Source organism: Pituophis catenifer, unplaced genomic scaffold (assembly GCF_029215685.1).
Source record: "Pituophis catenifer annectens isolate HBS135680 unplaced genomic scaffold, rPitCat1.0.hap2 SCAF_2, whole genome shotgun sequence".
NCBI classification, from domain to species: domain Eukaryota; kingdom Metazoa; phylum Chordata; class Lepidosauria; order Squamata; family Colubridae; genus Pituophis; species Pituophis catenifer.
The window spans coordinates 175,165,652-175,181,796 of record NW_027256882.1 but is presented as its reverse complement, the minus strand read 5'-3'; the positions used below and the strand labels follow the sequence as shown (position 1 = coordinate 175,181,796).

The 16,145-nt window shown below is 41.4% G+C and overlaps 1 protein-coding gene across 2 annotated transcripts in view; it reads left to right on the top strand.

The window, feature by feature from the left end:
* The window catches only part of PLXNA3 (plexin A3), a 66,640-nt gene that overhangs the window by 3,638 nt on the left and 46,857 nt on the right, over positions 1–16,145 (top strand). Inside the window, exons 3-7 of one of the 2 annotated variants that reach the window (XM_070938129.1) lie at positions 8,196–8,324; positions 9,890–9,990; positions 11,736–11,859; positions 13,400–13,550; positions 14,126–14,225. In XM_070938129.1, coding sequence (XP_070794230.1) covers positions 8,196–8,324; positions 9,890–9,990; positions 11,736–11,859; positions 13,400–13,550; positions 14,126–14,225 — 605 coding nt within the window. Of the gene's footprint in view, positions 1–8,195; positions 8,325–9,889; positions 9,991–11,735; positions 11,860–13,399; positions 13,551–14,117; positions 14,226–16,145 lie in introns of both variants that reach the window. The other variant, XM_070938130.1, reaches the window with a different exon arrangement.

The window sequence follows — 16,145 nt, the reverse complement described above, 5'->3', positions numbered from 1 at the left end:
GGGTGGCCGCAGCACCTCCTCTCCCTCAGCTGCTGCCAGTTATGTCTCAGGAGACATGGCCCACTGGCTCATCGGCCCCCACTCCTGATCTCCTCGGCAGGCCTTCTTTTCTTCCTCCCTCCTCTGCTGCCTCTCTGTTGGCTTGTTCTTTCCTGCAGTGGTCTCAGCAGCCAGAGACCACACCCCAGTATGGCACATCCCAATGGATTACTCCCCTCTCCATCTCCTCAGTGTCCTGTCTCTGCTCAGCCATGACCACCGATATGTGTAGATCTCCTCAGGCTTGGATTTTTTTTCCCACAGAACTCTGCCCAGACCAAGTACTTCTTTGTCAACATCTAGATTGTAACTCCCATTTCATTTATGGCACCCGGTCCCTCAGAAACGTGCCGACAAACTGTTCTCGCACCGTCCCTAATTCAGAGCTTGCAGAGTTAAAATACAATTTCCTTCTCCCAGAATCATTTTGCCCTGAACTCAGCATTTTCTAACCTGATTTTGCAGCTTTTGAAGTGTGTACGCATGGAGGCTGAGAGGGGGGATGCAAAATAGGTACAGAGTAGAATAGCCGTTTGGAAGAAGAGAGAGTGATGTGTTGGATCTGTCGGTACCGAGGAGGAAAAAGGAATGTGAGCTAAAACTGGCGCAAAAATTATCCACACAGTTTTCAAACTCAGGATTCAGCGTGCACCCAAGTCTCGGATTTACAAAGCTTCTTTTGGATGATAGATTCCATCACTGAAGCATATGAACCTATTTAGTGTCTATTAACATGAGCAGATGTATTTTCCCATCATTACTGTTCAGTTGTTTGCAGTCAAGGGTGTCTTAGAAAGCTCTTCAGCTTAATCAGATCAGCTTATCACAAGGCAAATATGAACTCCAGTATCTCTCATTATAAAAATTAAATGCTGGCTTAGGCAAGTATGCGTCTGGGTTTTTTTATATACATAGCTTCTTTGACAGTCCAGATTTTAACAATTAATCTCTTAGCTTTTCATTCTGCTCAGATTGATCTCTAAGGAGGAGGACCAAGGTGCATTTTTTGGCTGCTTGATTGAACTGGTTTGGGGGAAAAAAAGCAACCCAATTCCCATCCCTTCTACCCCCTTCATCCCAGCTGTGGATTCAGTTTTGAAAGTGGGGGGGGGGAGGGAGAGTTTCCCTGGAGGCTGTGGCATCTGGTCACATGGAATTAAGTTACAGTTTGCTTATATGTGTATTGGGGGTGGAGGAGAAATGCTGTTTAAACTTTTGAACCTCTAGCAGGGAGCATGAGGGGAGGTCATGACCCCCTTCTGTTCCTCATGCAAATGGTAGAGATTCAATTAGGATGGCAGGAGGCCGGGTGGTAGCCTGCCCGTGTGTCTTTGCCATTCCCAGAGCTCCCTCAGTTGTCTTCAGTACACTAATTGCCTTGTTGCTGCCTAGCCTGGAGCCTTATGCTGGAGGTGACCTGCCTGTTCCCTCAATCAAATCTGAAAAGGACTATTATCTTACTCCTTGGGGTGGGGACAGGGGGAGCTGAATCCAAATTCCCAGCTCCATAACTGTACTGACCCAGAGGTCTTGTCCTTATATGTGTGGGAGGCTCAATGGAGCTTTGTTGGTCAGGATGAAAGACCCTTTGAGCTTTCTCTTCCAGGCCAGTATGTGTCTCCTTCCCATTGTGAGAACTATCACCTTCAAATGCAGACGAGGCAGATATATCTACTTTTCACCTTAATTGATGGAGATACCATGCAATGTAGGATCGGTGTAGAAAGTAGCCCCATCCTATCATCTACCTCCTCTGTAAAAGGAGCTACGTTCTCCCCAGACTTGCTTATTTATTAGTTCGATTTATTTATTTATTGGTTCGATTTATATGCCGCCCTTTTCCGGAGACTCAGGACGGCTTACAATGCGTTAAGCAATAGCCTTCATACTTTTGTATATACCTGCTTAGTAGGGTTTTTGGCCCACCCCTAAGCGGTGATCTTTTTATACAAAGTCAGCTTATTGCCCCCACAAACCGGGTCCTCATTTTACCTACCTCACAAGGATGGAAGGCTGAGTCAACCTTGAGCTTGGTGAGATTTGAATTTGCAGTAATTGCAGGCAGTGGTGTTACTTAACAGTGCTTTAGTCTGCTGCACCACCAAGGCTCTTTTCTCTTATATTGACTTACCTGAAAAGGTTATGGATAAATACTGAAGTTTTATCAAAATGGAGTCCTAGCCTAGAGCGCCACTTCCTGCAACTACAAGGAGAAAGGAATGCAACATTATGAAAAGAACCAGGCAGAATTGCAGAGCATGTTAATATGTTAATAGCAATAGCACTTAGACTTATATACCGCTTCATAGTGCTTTACAGCCCTCTCTAAGCGGTTTATAGAGTCAGCATATTTCCCCCAACAATCTGGGTCCTCATTTTTACTGACCTCAGAAGGATGGAAAGGTGAGTCAACCTTGAGCCTGGTGAGATTTGATCTGCCAAACATCTGGCAGCTGGTGATCAGCAGACATAGCCTGTAGTACTGCACTCTAACCACTGCACCACCGCGACTCATGTTAAATTAGAAGTACAGATGCCAATTTGGAAATATGTAATGTGGATGCCTATTATAATTTAGTCTGATGTCCAAAAGCTGACCTCAGATGGACAACTTCAAGTTCCCACCCTGTATTCTAAGTTCTTTGTCTTTAAATCTAAATCCACCTACCATCTGGAATGAGCTCCCCCCGGAGATACGGAGGATCCCGGATCTGCGCTCCTTCCGCCGTGCTGTGAAGACCTTTTTATTCCATCAAGCGGGCTTGGCCTGATCTCTTCCCTTTTTAAATATGTAAATTTTAATCTGTTTTTAAATTATTGGGGTATTTTAATTTGTCTGGGCCAAAAAGTTTAATTTGATTTTATCGGGTTTTTAAATTTTGTGTATTTATGTATTTTATTGTTGGCTGTTCACCGCCCTGAGTCCTTCGGGAGTAGGGCGGTATACAAATCAAATAAATAAAAATAAATAAATAAAATAAATTTAATTTGCATTTGGCAGCCCTTCAAAAACTGAACTGCCCTGGGTAAAGTAGAATAATATAATAGATAGTCCAAACCTGGACTAAGAGGATTGAATTCTTAGTTTCCTTCAGCGTTCCCCTCCCCCATTGTCTGTGGGTTAATTTTTGGGAGATTACCTACATGTCAGGAATCACAACTTCTCTTTCTTGTCTAGCCTTAGTTAATCTAGTGCCCTCTATACATGTTGAGGTTACAACTTCTAGATTTCTCAGACAGTATGCCTATCTTCACCACTGGCATTGCCTCCTGGGTGGCTGGGAGGTCTGCTGTGCTCCTTACACCTCTGAAGAACTAAAGATTATTTTTTAATAGAACAAAGCTTAGGAAAAAATGATGCTCTCCTCTCTTCTCCTCTCCTCTCCCCTCCCCTCCCCTCTCCTTCTCTTCCCTTTCCCAGCCATGAAAACTGGACTTTTTTGATGCCGAAGAATCATGTAATTTATACTGCCTTAATTTATTGGGAAGCTTTTTTACTGTTTAAGCCTTTCCCAGTTAAATTACTCTTTTCCTTTGTTGGAAGTGGTACCCTCCAGATGTCTTGAGATACAGCCGATTGGAGCTATTACTCAACACATCTGCAACATCACATTGTGGAAGGCTTTATTAACGTCCATCAAGTTTTATTCCCATTTATCAGGAGCTGGATCTGTGCATTTGATGTGTGTGTTAGGCACATCTGGGCACACAGCGCCACAGAATAACTACTCTTCCCTCAAGTAATAGTTTCTCCAGCTCATCAACATGTCTGAATCGGATTAAGTTGCAGCTGTTCTGTAATATACGAAATCTTGGCTCTACTGCATGACTGCACTTTTTTATTAAGTTTGAGAGAAAGGAAGCTATTATGTTCCATTTGCTAACACCCTGGTTCAGAAGACATTCCAGGCCTGGTTATTTATTAGGGTTGGTCATCCCTTTAGATTCAAAGGGAGAAACGTGATTTGGAGCACATTAGAGACAACATTGTTTAGAATGTCTTAGACCAAATGGATATTTTCCCAGGATTGTTTGACAGTTGTGGAGGTAGGAGTCCAGAAAAAGATGTAGTTGCTTTAAGGTATCTCCAATAGGTACTATGTCTGGAATGTCTATAGCTGTACTACTGACACACATTTTAAAATAATATAAATAGAACAGACAAGTAAAGAGATAAAACACATCAATATAAACTTTTATGAGTAACTCCCCAAGCAGATACCAAAGTTATGCTTTTTTTGGTTTTATAGTTGAGATGTTCACCAACTGCAGCCCAGTTATTCTCTAAGCATGTTGTGTTTTCAGTGCAACTTTTCTTAGGAGCAAATGAATTAACAAAATTGGAGTAGCACAATAATCAGTTCTTTTGTACATTGAATCTAATCATAAGGATAAAATTATTTGTGCTTTTTCAAGCTTGTCAGTTTCATACGTGTCCATTCTTTCCTGAAAAATTAATGCAAGTTAGGAGTACATGAAATGCATTTCGATTGTTTCTCTAACAACTTGCCATTTATTAACACATGGGGTTTTGTTTAGAAGGCAATGAAAATTTGGAGATGTTTTCAATCCATTTGTAGTCCAGCTGATTTCATTAAAAATGCAGGTAGTCCTCAATTTATGACCACAATTAACCCCATTTCTGCTGCTAAGTGAGACAATTGTTAAGTGAGTTTTGCCCCATTTTACATCCTTTCCTGCCACAGTTGTTAAGTGAATTACCGCAGTTGTTAACTTAGTAACACGACTATTAAGTGAATCTAACTATACCATTGACATTGCTTGTTAGAAAGTTGCAAAAAGTGATCACATGGCACCGGGACATTGCAACCATCATAAATATGATCCAGTTGCCAAACATCTGAATTTTGATCACATGACCATGGGCATGCTGCAACGGTCGTTAAATGTGAAAAGCTTTTTTTCCAGTGCCGTTGTAACTTTTGAATTATCACTTGTAAGTCAAGGACTATCTGTATAACTTCTCTGTCATCCAAGGTTAAGGCAAAATTCTGAAATTGTACATGGGGAAGTTGGACAGATTAAGGAAGGCATTGAGGATTGAGCAACTGAGTCTGCTATTAGAGAACAAATGAGTATAATATGCTGCACTGATAAAAGCACTTCTTCTGCCTAGTATAATTTAGGAAGATGAGTGGGATGGGAGATTAAATAATGATCATTAGTGCGAGAATAAAGTATCCCAAGGACAAAAGTGGTTCTCACAGCTATTTTATGCAATATGGGAGGGGACAGTAGCTGCAAGAGAATCCTCTCATTCCTCCACTGTTTCAAATTTCCCTTTGTAGGGCTGGGTAAAAAGCAAGATATTTTGCTTTGTAATGTATTACGAAGCTTTAAAAATATTGTTCGGTGAAATGAGGTATTCCCTTACTGAACCCAAAACAAAATCAGATAGCTAAGAAATAAAAAAGCTAAAATTGGAGTTTATTAAGGCCCATGAATGGTTCCAGGAGCTTGAAAGAAGAGTATTGGGTTGCCAGATGGTATCTGAGCTCTCAGCTTCTTGAGAGAGCCAGTGGAATATAGTGGCTAAGGTGCCAGGCTAGGAACCAGGAGGTTGTGAGTTCTAGTCCTGCTTTGGACATAAAGCCAGCTGGGTAATCTCGGACCAGTCTCTCTTTCTCAGCCTTAGGAAGCAGGCAATTACAAACCATCTCTGAAAAACATTTGCAAGAAAATGCATGGATTGTCCATGCAATTGCCAAGAGTCAGGATTGACCTGAAGGCACAAAAAGCAAATATAAAAAGAATTGTTTCCTGGAGTCCCACTGTCACATTCTGGGGCCATTTTGAAAAGTATCTGCTAAGCTCCATCTGAATTCTATGCAAAACGGGAAGAGGCTTTTGGGAATTTGCCAACTCTTACAAGCATTCAGCTTCCCCTTTGTGATATATAGCTAGGGACTGGAAGATAACTTTTTTTTTTTTTTTTTTTTTTACAAACAATGGTGTAAACCTGAACTAACCTGTGTTTTTTCCCTAGCTTTGGTTTAAACAATTAAACAGCCCTTTATCCAGGGTTACCGTTTTACAGGAAATGTGCGAAGAATGGATGGGGCCCCAACTGTTGTATTTCTGAAAATACTGGGATAGTATACTTCAATGTCAGAAACCAATCTTTTGGATCTCTTGAATTTACCAGTAACTGCTAGAAATTCAGATTGTGTAAGCCTTGGAAAGAATTTATGTTTAATAAAAAGCAGCCTGTTTTTCACTTGCCATGGAGCTACTTCCTCTCCAGAACTGGCACAATGTAAAAAAAATGTGGGAGTATTAATCACCCCCTGTTGTCACACAGAAGTCACTTTGGTTAACTTCTGCAATTCTGTTGGTATCTAAATGTTTTGCTTATTTTTAATTTGCCAAGCCAAGCAGCGTGCAAAGAGCAAGACTGCTGGACTGAATTAAATCACACTAAAACAAACCAGAGAGAGAGATAATTTCACTCGGTGCCTGTCACTTCTCCTGCTCCTCCCATGTGCAACCATGCTGTTTCCCAAATGTCTAAAAAACACCATGGCAGGGCTCTTTAGAATAGCAATTTCAACTTTAAGTGTCTTGCCCTTCCTCAAAATTGCTTTTCATCACCTCATAATGCCAACCCAAATGGCGGAGGCTCATTTTTTCCAATTGTTCATCTGCTATTTATCAACGGCCTCCTTCCTTATGAATGCCACATGTTGTAGGGATGATTCAAACACCTGTCAGCTCAGCTTCCATAGGATCAAACTTCAACCCTTCCCCCCCCCAAAAAAAAAGAATAGAAAAAGAAAATTTGTCATGATAGCATGTATAGTTTATTAAATAAAAATAAATAAAAGCAACAACATTCATTTATTTAAATAATCAAAAGTCAATTAAAAATATGTTTAAAAATTCCAGATTGGTTATCTCACATAAACTCAATATATCTTAGAGCTGTTATAAAGAAATGCTATCCTGTTTCTATGAACAATAAGGGTTGAGATTAGGGCTCCCAATTGCACTGATAGTTCATGCAATCCTTGAATTAGGAGGAGCACACAAATGCACAACTTTAACTTTTTTTAAAAAGTGTGGTGGCGGGTGATGACAATCTTGGCTGCTTGCATGTTTTTCAAATGGGAAAGCTGTTAAATGCACGATGGTTGTAACTCACACAGCAAAAAAGTGGAGTGTACTTTGTGATCTTATAAAACAGGTCATATATAAAAGCTTGGAAATAACTAGATTGCCAAGGAGTGCAGCATACACATTTTAACTTGGATTTGTAACTTGTAAGTTTGTTTTGCTTATTAATAAAGTGTTTTTAAAATAAGAAATTTTATTTTAATTGGCTGCTGGTGTCCTTGGATCATACAATTTGAGTCCATAGCTTCACAGAGGAAGCCATCACACATCCCACAATTGCCATCATATGCAATTTGTTTCATTATCTCATCATTATTATTTTAGTAAAGTTTCTAACTCCTGGGGCTAGCTATATTGAAATGTTTTGTGTTTGTGACAACTTTGTGAGGTAAATCATTGTTCTCATTTTAAGATGTGTAAAAATATAAGATTATGGAATCTATTTGTAAAGTGCAATTAAACAAAATGAAGAGTAAGCTGCTTTAGGTTTTAAATTTGATCCATTGAATCTATTTTTCCTGTATGACATGCATGGAGAAACTACGACCATCCAGAAGTTTTCAGAAATTATCAAAATTGTAAAATTCTAAGTCTCGCTGATGGAATAATGGAATTTGGAAGTCCAAAAATACCCCAATTATGTACTTGCTGAATCAGTCCTTTAAAAAATTTCTACACACACACACACACAGATTTCATTTTCAATAATCCCTCCCCTCAGATACAGGATTTTTCATGAGGAATAGCCCTGACTCATTCTTTTCTTAAAGGTCTAGACTATATTATTTTCCATTTGTAATCCTGTATTTTGCCAATATTTCATCTTTTTTCTTTCTTGCCAAGAAAACGTTAGAAAGAAAAAAGACAAAAATAACTGCATTATCTTTTGAAGAGTAGCTTTAGGAGCCATCTTGTCAAGAGACCCTCTATTTCTGGTAAGGATGGGGGAAAATCCTATCCTGCTCTCCATCCTTCCAATTTGAAGAGGGAGAAAGAGCTGCTTTTGTCATTATACCCTACAGGTTCGTGTGGACAATCCAGATGAGGCCCATCTTTATGAGTCTGTGCCAGTGATGCCTGGAGAACCTATACTGCGTGACATGGTCCTGAGTCCTGACCAGCGCTACCTCTATTTGCTCAGCCAGAGACAGGTCAGCCTAAGGGAGATGGGACAGGTAGCAGCTTCTGTTGTATCTTAGCTAGGAAGGAGAAGAATAAGCCACTGGTGGGAAATTGATTGATGACAGGTCGTCCTGAAAAAAGTCTAGCTATGTGGTCACTAAGAATAGACCTAACTTGATGGCACTTAATCAGAAATTTTGACTCTCCATGTATGCAGTATTGAATTTCAACTCCCATCAAACTCCACTCGTGTGGCATCTGGCAGGGAGAGGGAATTGTAATTCAGACAAACTAGTAACAACTGGTTTACCTGTTCTGGGGGAAAGGGCTTTTGTTTTTGTTCATTGATTGATTGATTGATTGATTGACTGATTGATTGTTGGCTGCCTGGCTAGCTGCCAGGTTTTATTCCAGGAGCAGAAGATAAAGAAGGCTTGCAAAGAAATTATTTACTTTAGAGTTTCCTTTTTGCATGGAAAGGCGGGTTTTAAATCTTATCACTAATGGTGTTGTCTAATAATAATGATATTATCAATATTATTGTTAGACAACATCATTAGTGGTAGGATTTTTGGATATCTATTTATGTGTTTTATATTTTTAGAAAATCCATATCTCTGTAAATAATGGCATTTTTAAAGTTATTTATTGCTCCCTTTTAAATTTTTTTCCCCCTCTTTCAGCAGATTTATACTTACCTTAGGAGAGTTAAAGCTTAATTTCAGTACCTTTTTTTAATTTTTTAATAGCTGCATTGCAACCCAAATGAGTTTAAGCTTTAGGGAAGTGTGTGCTTTACATCAGCAAAAGAAATTGGGGCAAGATAACTGTGCATACATTTCAATGTGTTTAAAATGTGAAAATGAAGAGTGACTGTGAAGATTATTTCATTTTTCTAAGTGGGGTGGGAAAATCCTTTCCACACTGCTATGGCCAATTAAGGTCGAGAGCATAAGATAAAGTGCCCTGGGCAGGACTGAATACACCAATGAGGTCTCTTCTCAATAGACAAGATGCCTACAAATGTAAGGAGTGAGGGATGCCATGAATGTTGTATTTTCTTTACCGTGAATGAATTATTCAAATAGCAAAATGCAAAGAATGTATAAAACGCAGATGCTGAATTTGAAGGAAGGAGGTTGAGGGAGATTGGCAAATGTGAGACCGAGGGCTGCTGGGTATATGTGTATTTGCTACCGATTTTCCTAGAATAACCAGATCTGAGCTGTAAAAATCTGGAGAAGTACTCAGTGGCAGCAAAAGGGAGATGGGGATACAGAAACCCCCTTACTCTTTCCTGCCACATTTTTACAATTGTTCAAAGTTTCTGGTGGTCTTGCTCTTGCCTCAGGCAGGACTCACTTTTTCACACCTGAAGCCCAGGCAAGAATTCAACAAGTGCCCTTCTGTATAGCAGAACCCTGTTTCTGTTTCCTTCATTTTGACTCTTTATGTTGGGGAAGTAATCCCTAGGCCGATATACTTGGAGGGTGCCAGCCAGGCTAGCAAAGACTGGGGGGAAACTCCAAAGCGGATGAATGAACAGTGGGGGGGAAAGGTCTGCGGATGTATATTGATACAGCTCTTCCCTAAGGTGGTGCAGCTTCCTGTGGAGAATTGTGGGCAATATCTTTCCTGTGCCGATTGCTTGGGCTCCCGAGACCCACACTGTGGCTGGTGTGTCCTGCACAATAGGTGAGAGATCATCCTTCTTTCTACCTTCAACTATGCAAGCTAGGAGGAAGAACCCTTGATCTGCTATTCCTATCCCCCCATCCCCCCCTCATTCTTCTTGTGCTTTCACCCAAGTCTGGGGGCAAAGCAAGGAGGAGACAGCCAGTTGCACTCTTTCCTCTCCCCTGCCCCTTTTATCTGAACTCTGCAGGAGCTTTAATCCTATTAAAGCTGCCAGCACTCAGCTGACTAGGCGGGAAGAGTAAGAGGAGGTTGGAGGTGCAGGCAAGGGGGCCGAAGCAGCTCTCCTTCCCCAACTTGGAAAGGGAAGGAGGATTTTCTCTTTGCTTCTGCTCCCCCTCCTCCCCCCACCAATCCTTTGCTGGATATGGCATTGCAAAGGATGAGAAAGGTGTTTCTGTGCTCCCTTCCAAAGGAAAGTTGGTCCTTGCTTCCCGCATCAATGTTGGGGTCCTACCCAGGGGTAAAATTCAATTTTTTTTACTACTGGTTCTGTGGGTGTGGCTTGGTGGGCGTGGCAGGAAAAGCATACTGCAAAATCCCCATTCCCTCCCCACTCCTGGGGGAAGGATATTGCAAAATCCTCATTCCCTCCCCACTCTGGGGCCAGCCAGAGGTGGTATTTGCTGGTTCTCCAAACTACTCAAAATTTCCGCTACCGGTTCTGCAGAACTTGTTAGAACCTGCTGGATTTCACCCCTGGTCCCACCCCATGGAAGGGACAGTGCATAGCATGGGTTGGGAGGGAGAAGCAAGAGGCAAGAGAATAAGAAGCAACCTTTTCCCCTGCCCTGCAGAAGCCCCCACTCTGTCTTTCTCCCAGCAGATGTTTTTCGCCCTTCTTCCCACCCTCCATCTCCTCTCCCTGTCTCAGCACCTGGTGCTGCAGCTTGCACCTCCTTCCTTAATATAGACTATGTGATAACACTTAGAAGGGGGGGCTGAAAGCAGAGGTGACACTTCTCCCCCCAAGCAATGGTGCGGTCGGGAGAAGGAGCAGGAAGTGTGCAAAAAAGTGAGAAGTGCTTATGCCTCCCATCCTCAGCCGAAGTGTTTCCACTTTGTTTGCAAACCATGGACTTTCACCATCCTTTCCTATCCCCGAGCCCAGGTCTCATTCCATCCAGGATGATCTCTCTGATATTGTCCCTTTATTGGGATGGGCAATATCCCATTATTAAGATTAAGATTACTTGCATTCTGCCCTTCCCCACTCCACTCTGCTTGCGAATGTATGGTTGCTGTCATCGTTTCTCCAGGCAGGCGCCTCAGTCCCCAGATCCCTAAGCATCCTTGGTTCCTTCTAATGTTAACAAGCCTCCAGGGCCCCTGAGCGGAAGCAGCAGGTCTCCATTACAGTCCCCAAGCTGACTTCCTCCCTCATCCCCTGGTGGGTGCACTCTCACATGCTTAAATTACCGAGCCTTGCTTTTATTGCCCCCTCCCTTTTGATCTCAGTTCTGTCAACTTTCCCACATAAGATGTCTTTCCTATGCCTGGATTTAGTTATGAGTTGGGCTGCCGGTATGGCAATTATGCCTCTGTTCCCCCCTGTCCCCCCCAGTAGAGATCTCTGATACACATTCTGTCTCATGGTCCCTGCCTCTGACTGACCTCAACTCACAGGAGCTTTTGCGCCCCACTAAAGAAGAAGGAGAAGCTGTTAAGAAGAACAGAGGAAGGTGTAAGGTTGTGCAGACTTCTCTCATTTTGCTCCCTACCCCTTTTGGTTTCTGTGCCCTCAGGTGCTGTAGAGAAAGCGAGTGCCCCCGTGCTGCAGAACCCCACCGCTTTACAGCCACTCTGACACAATGTGTGCAGTTGCTGGTTGAGCCCAGTAATATCTCAGTGACAGAACCTAGCATTGTGGTGAGTCTCTGCTCCCTCCTGCTGGCCTTTTTGAACATCTGGCTCCCCCAATCCTGCTGGCTAAGTGTTCTTTATCTCCTTTTTGTTTTTTCTCTCTGTTATTGGTCTCTTCGTCTTCTGTGTTTTTGATCAATTGAGCCTCAACATTCTGAGGCCAGCTACTACTCTGAAAGTGGAAATTTGACCCCCACACCAATCTATAAACAAAATAGACTGTGAGTATTAGGAGAGAGGAAAGCTAGGTACTTTTTTAAAGTGAATTTTGGAAGACCATGACCTCTAGCCGTAATCCATATCAGCAAGTTACTAAAGAAATAACTTTTTGTTTTTTTGCTGCTGACATACACATCCCGTAAGAAAGTCAATCATTCAGTGTGAATATAGAATTTTACAGTTATTTTCGAACTGAATTGAGATACCATTGTATCTCTTGGCTCTCTTTTTTAATTGGATATATTCAAATTAGTAAATTATTATGGAAGACTGTCAACATTATATTCTGTGGACTCATGGACTATGGGGTTATATTTCGAAGATGCCATGAAAAATCACTCATTAACTTCAGAGGATCTTTGATTAGTGATAAGATTTCTTACGTCTTGCAAACTACCTTGAGTATAGAATCCTTTGGGAAACAAGAGTAATTGGTTTAGTGCTCTAAATTGTATTTATGTAGGTAATTACTGCTCTTCTTCAAGGTCATCCCCAGCCTTCATATTAGCTACTAAAAGCATAGCGGAGGATAGCTTTGATCCATAATCTATACCTTTGCTATGTCCATGGTAGGGATAGAGACTCCATGGCCCTCTAATTTAGGGGAGAAAAACATGTGGCCTTCCAGCTATTGTTGGACTGCAACTAATCACCTCTCATTATTAACTATGCTAGCTGGGACTGATAAGAATTGACATATAGCAATACAGGAGGGCTGCCTGTCTATCACTGCTCTAGATGTTGCTGAACAATAATTCCCAAGGGCCCTCTCCACATGCAGCCATTGGTGAGGGATGCTGGGTTTTGCAACTCAGAGCATCTGAAAGGTCACAAGATCCTCCCTAGGCAAACAGAACCATAATGATGAGTAAGCTGCGCCCGAATAATATGATATTCACCATACCATTCAGCTTTGTAAAAATAACCGTTTTCCTTCACTTTGTGTGTGTGTGTGTTTTTTTTTTTTAAGTAACTGTTCAGCTTTATGATTGCCAAGATATGCTTGGATAATGCCTGGTAGGAATTCAGAAGCCAGATAAACTGCTGAATAAAATTTCCAGTGGTCAAATTTCAGTGTTCTGCAGGGTTTTTTGTTTCCCATTCATCAACCATGGCTATTGCAAAGTAGGGAAAATGCAGACTAAATCAGATTAACCACGATCATTTTATCCGTGTCACTGCATTTAGGCTACTGTATGTCATAAAACTTGAGAAGTGTGTTATATTTATGTGTACATAGCACACATTATGATTTCCCTTCTTTTGACATAATTCTCAAACATACTAGTCCATCTAATGACATCATTCTTCTGTGCTATGTTTCCAGCTTCAGCTTACAGTCCACAATGTCCCAGACCTTAGTTCTGGTGTGACTTGCTCCTTTGAAGGCCTTGGTGAGAGCGAGGGACAGCTTCAGGTAGATGGAGGGATCCACTGCCTTTCACCTACTTTGAGGGATGAGCCCCCTGGAGAATATGGTAAGTGCTTGATGATGGGAAGGGAAGTAGTGGTGTAGTACTCAGATGGAACAGAGCTAGAAAGCAAGATATAGTCCACCTTTCTTCCCTTACCTTGCCTCTGACAGAAACTTCTTGATGGCTTCAAAGAAATTCTCCTTAGCCCTGATCCTCTCCTCATAACAAGCCTAAAGTTGTATGCAAATTTTTTTTACAAAAAAGCAGATGACAATGCTCAAGATGGAATTAGAATTATAAGTCAAATGATGTTTTGTCAGAGATTTTGGCCTTCTGCTTTTTGCCTTCCTGCTTTTCATGCTGCTCCCACAGTCATTAACCAGACTGGTTGCCACTCTGTAATGCTGGGTTTTTGCATGGCTATAACTGACATGTTGAAACAGTGGTAAATAAATGCTTCTCTCTCTTCTGCAAAACTATGCTGATGGGGGGAGTCATGTAATTCTAATTTTGCTTGATGATTCTGAATGTGGAAGCAGAAGTTGATTGTGTCGGAATTCAAGAATGTGACCTTGTAAACACACCATGATTGATGTTACTTGCTCTTCCTTCTTCCTGTTTCCCTATAACTGCCTCAGGTGATGTACGAACTGTTAGGATCCAACTTCTGTCCAAGGAAACTGGCATGGAATTTGCCAGTACAAACTTTGTCTTTTATGATTGCAGCCTTCTACGCACGTGAGTTTTGAAACTGGGCACAGGCTGTTAATGGGGAAGTGGGGGAGATGACTTTCTTTTTCGATCCCCATCAGTTTATTTATACATAAGACATGTGACCCACACATCATTGTTTACAACTGTTGCAAAATAAGATTTAATCTCAGCTTCCAACAACTGTTAACTACTTTCAAAAATATATATTTTCATCTTTACACTTTGCTTATAGTTAAAACATACACACTTGGTTTATTTAGTGATTTACTGTCATGTTTTTTCCTCCATTAAAAAATAACCCCTAATCAGGATTTCATTAATTCAAAACAAACAGCATACAATTGACAGTTAATTAAATTTCATTCTAGCAAAAATGAGAAATCTGTCAAAATCCCTATAAAAGATCATATTAAAAATTGATGGCCACTCACACACCCTCCCCTACCCGGCAGCAGCCACTTATCTGCCTACTGGCCTGCTTGGGAGCTGCCTGGGTCTCGTGACTTCCTACTGGCTTACTCATTTTGCTTGTTGGAAGTACCAAGGAGATCCTTACTCCTTGGTACTCACAACCCACAATCCTTGCTTAATGACAGCAAGGGAGAGTGCCGGGATAGCTCTCGCTAAGTGATGCAAGTCATTTGAAACTACACTTTACAACCGCATCACTTAGCAAAGGAGATTCTGACCCCAGTTTCCATTGTATCATGAGGACTACCTGCTCTTCATTAGCATGAAAGACATTTCCAAGCTATATGAGGAAGACAGATCTTATCCCTAAGGTAAGAGATGGAGCAGCTTAAGAGGATAGGTTTCATCTGAGATAGAAACAGTGACACATTCACACTCTGTTGCACTAAAACATGATTTTGTTAATTGCAACTTGAGTGCAACATGCAGTATACTAAGCCATCATTAACCAAACTTCACAATTGCTTAAGGTGATGCGGTTATCCAGCCACTGAATGATTTAGGATAGTTAATCTATTGTAATCCCGAATGATTTAGGATAGTTAATCTACCTGTCTTGTAAATAGATTTTCAGATTATGTGGCATTCTCAGTGTATACTATGTGCATCAGAAGAACCTGATCATCATCAGAAGCAAAGGGGCAAGTTGTTCACCTAGTTTTTCAAGTCTGGCATCAGCTGTGATCCCAGGGCAGGTGGCAATGGTGGCAGTTGTCATCCTGGAACCCTACTGACTTTCAGCAGCAAATTGCTGCAGATAACCAGATGTAAGACCCTGGAGTTGAAGTTGGGCACTAGAAAACAGCGAAGTTTCTTGTTGCTGTATTGGCCTCTGTGCTGTACCATTACATCTCTGCCTGAGCTGTGGAATTAGCAGTGGAGAGCTAGTTCTGGGAGATTTTAACCTAATTTGAGTTGGAGATAGCTTGGGAGTTCATTCCACACAACAACCATGGATCTGACCCAGAATATTCAAGAGTCAGGACCTAATTAATGCAGGTGGCCACATGCTAGGACAGATGAGAATTATTTTCCAGGGAACTAGGAGTTAAAATGGCAGAAGAGAGGCTTAGAATGCCATTTGAGGAAGATGAAGAATGAATCTGATTGCACATGACTAAGAGACCATATTAGGGACTATGTCATAGTAATAAAAAAGAGCCACAAAATATAACTATTTTTCCACTCTTACTGTGTTCACAAATAGCTGAGCAGTGGCCCTTTTCAGAACGACCTGTTCTCTGCTGGGAAGGGATGATCAAGAAAAACATTTCCAGGGCCACTGGGAGAAATATTTCAGGTATCTGAAAGATAAAATCATTTGTAGTTGGATTCTGACTGTACCTGTCCTATTTGGTTGCTGTAGCAAACCGAATAGTTACAGAACTACAAATAACAGATTCAGTAATTCCTCTATAAAACTGTATCAACAGCTCCTGGGGCAGTCTGAATAAATCCCAGAATAAGCCATTT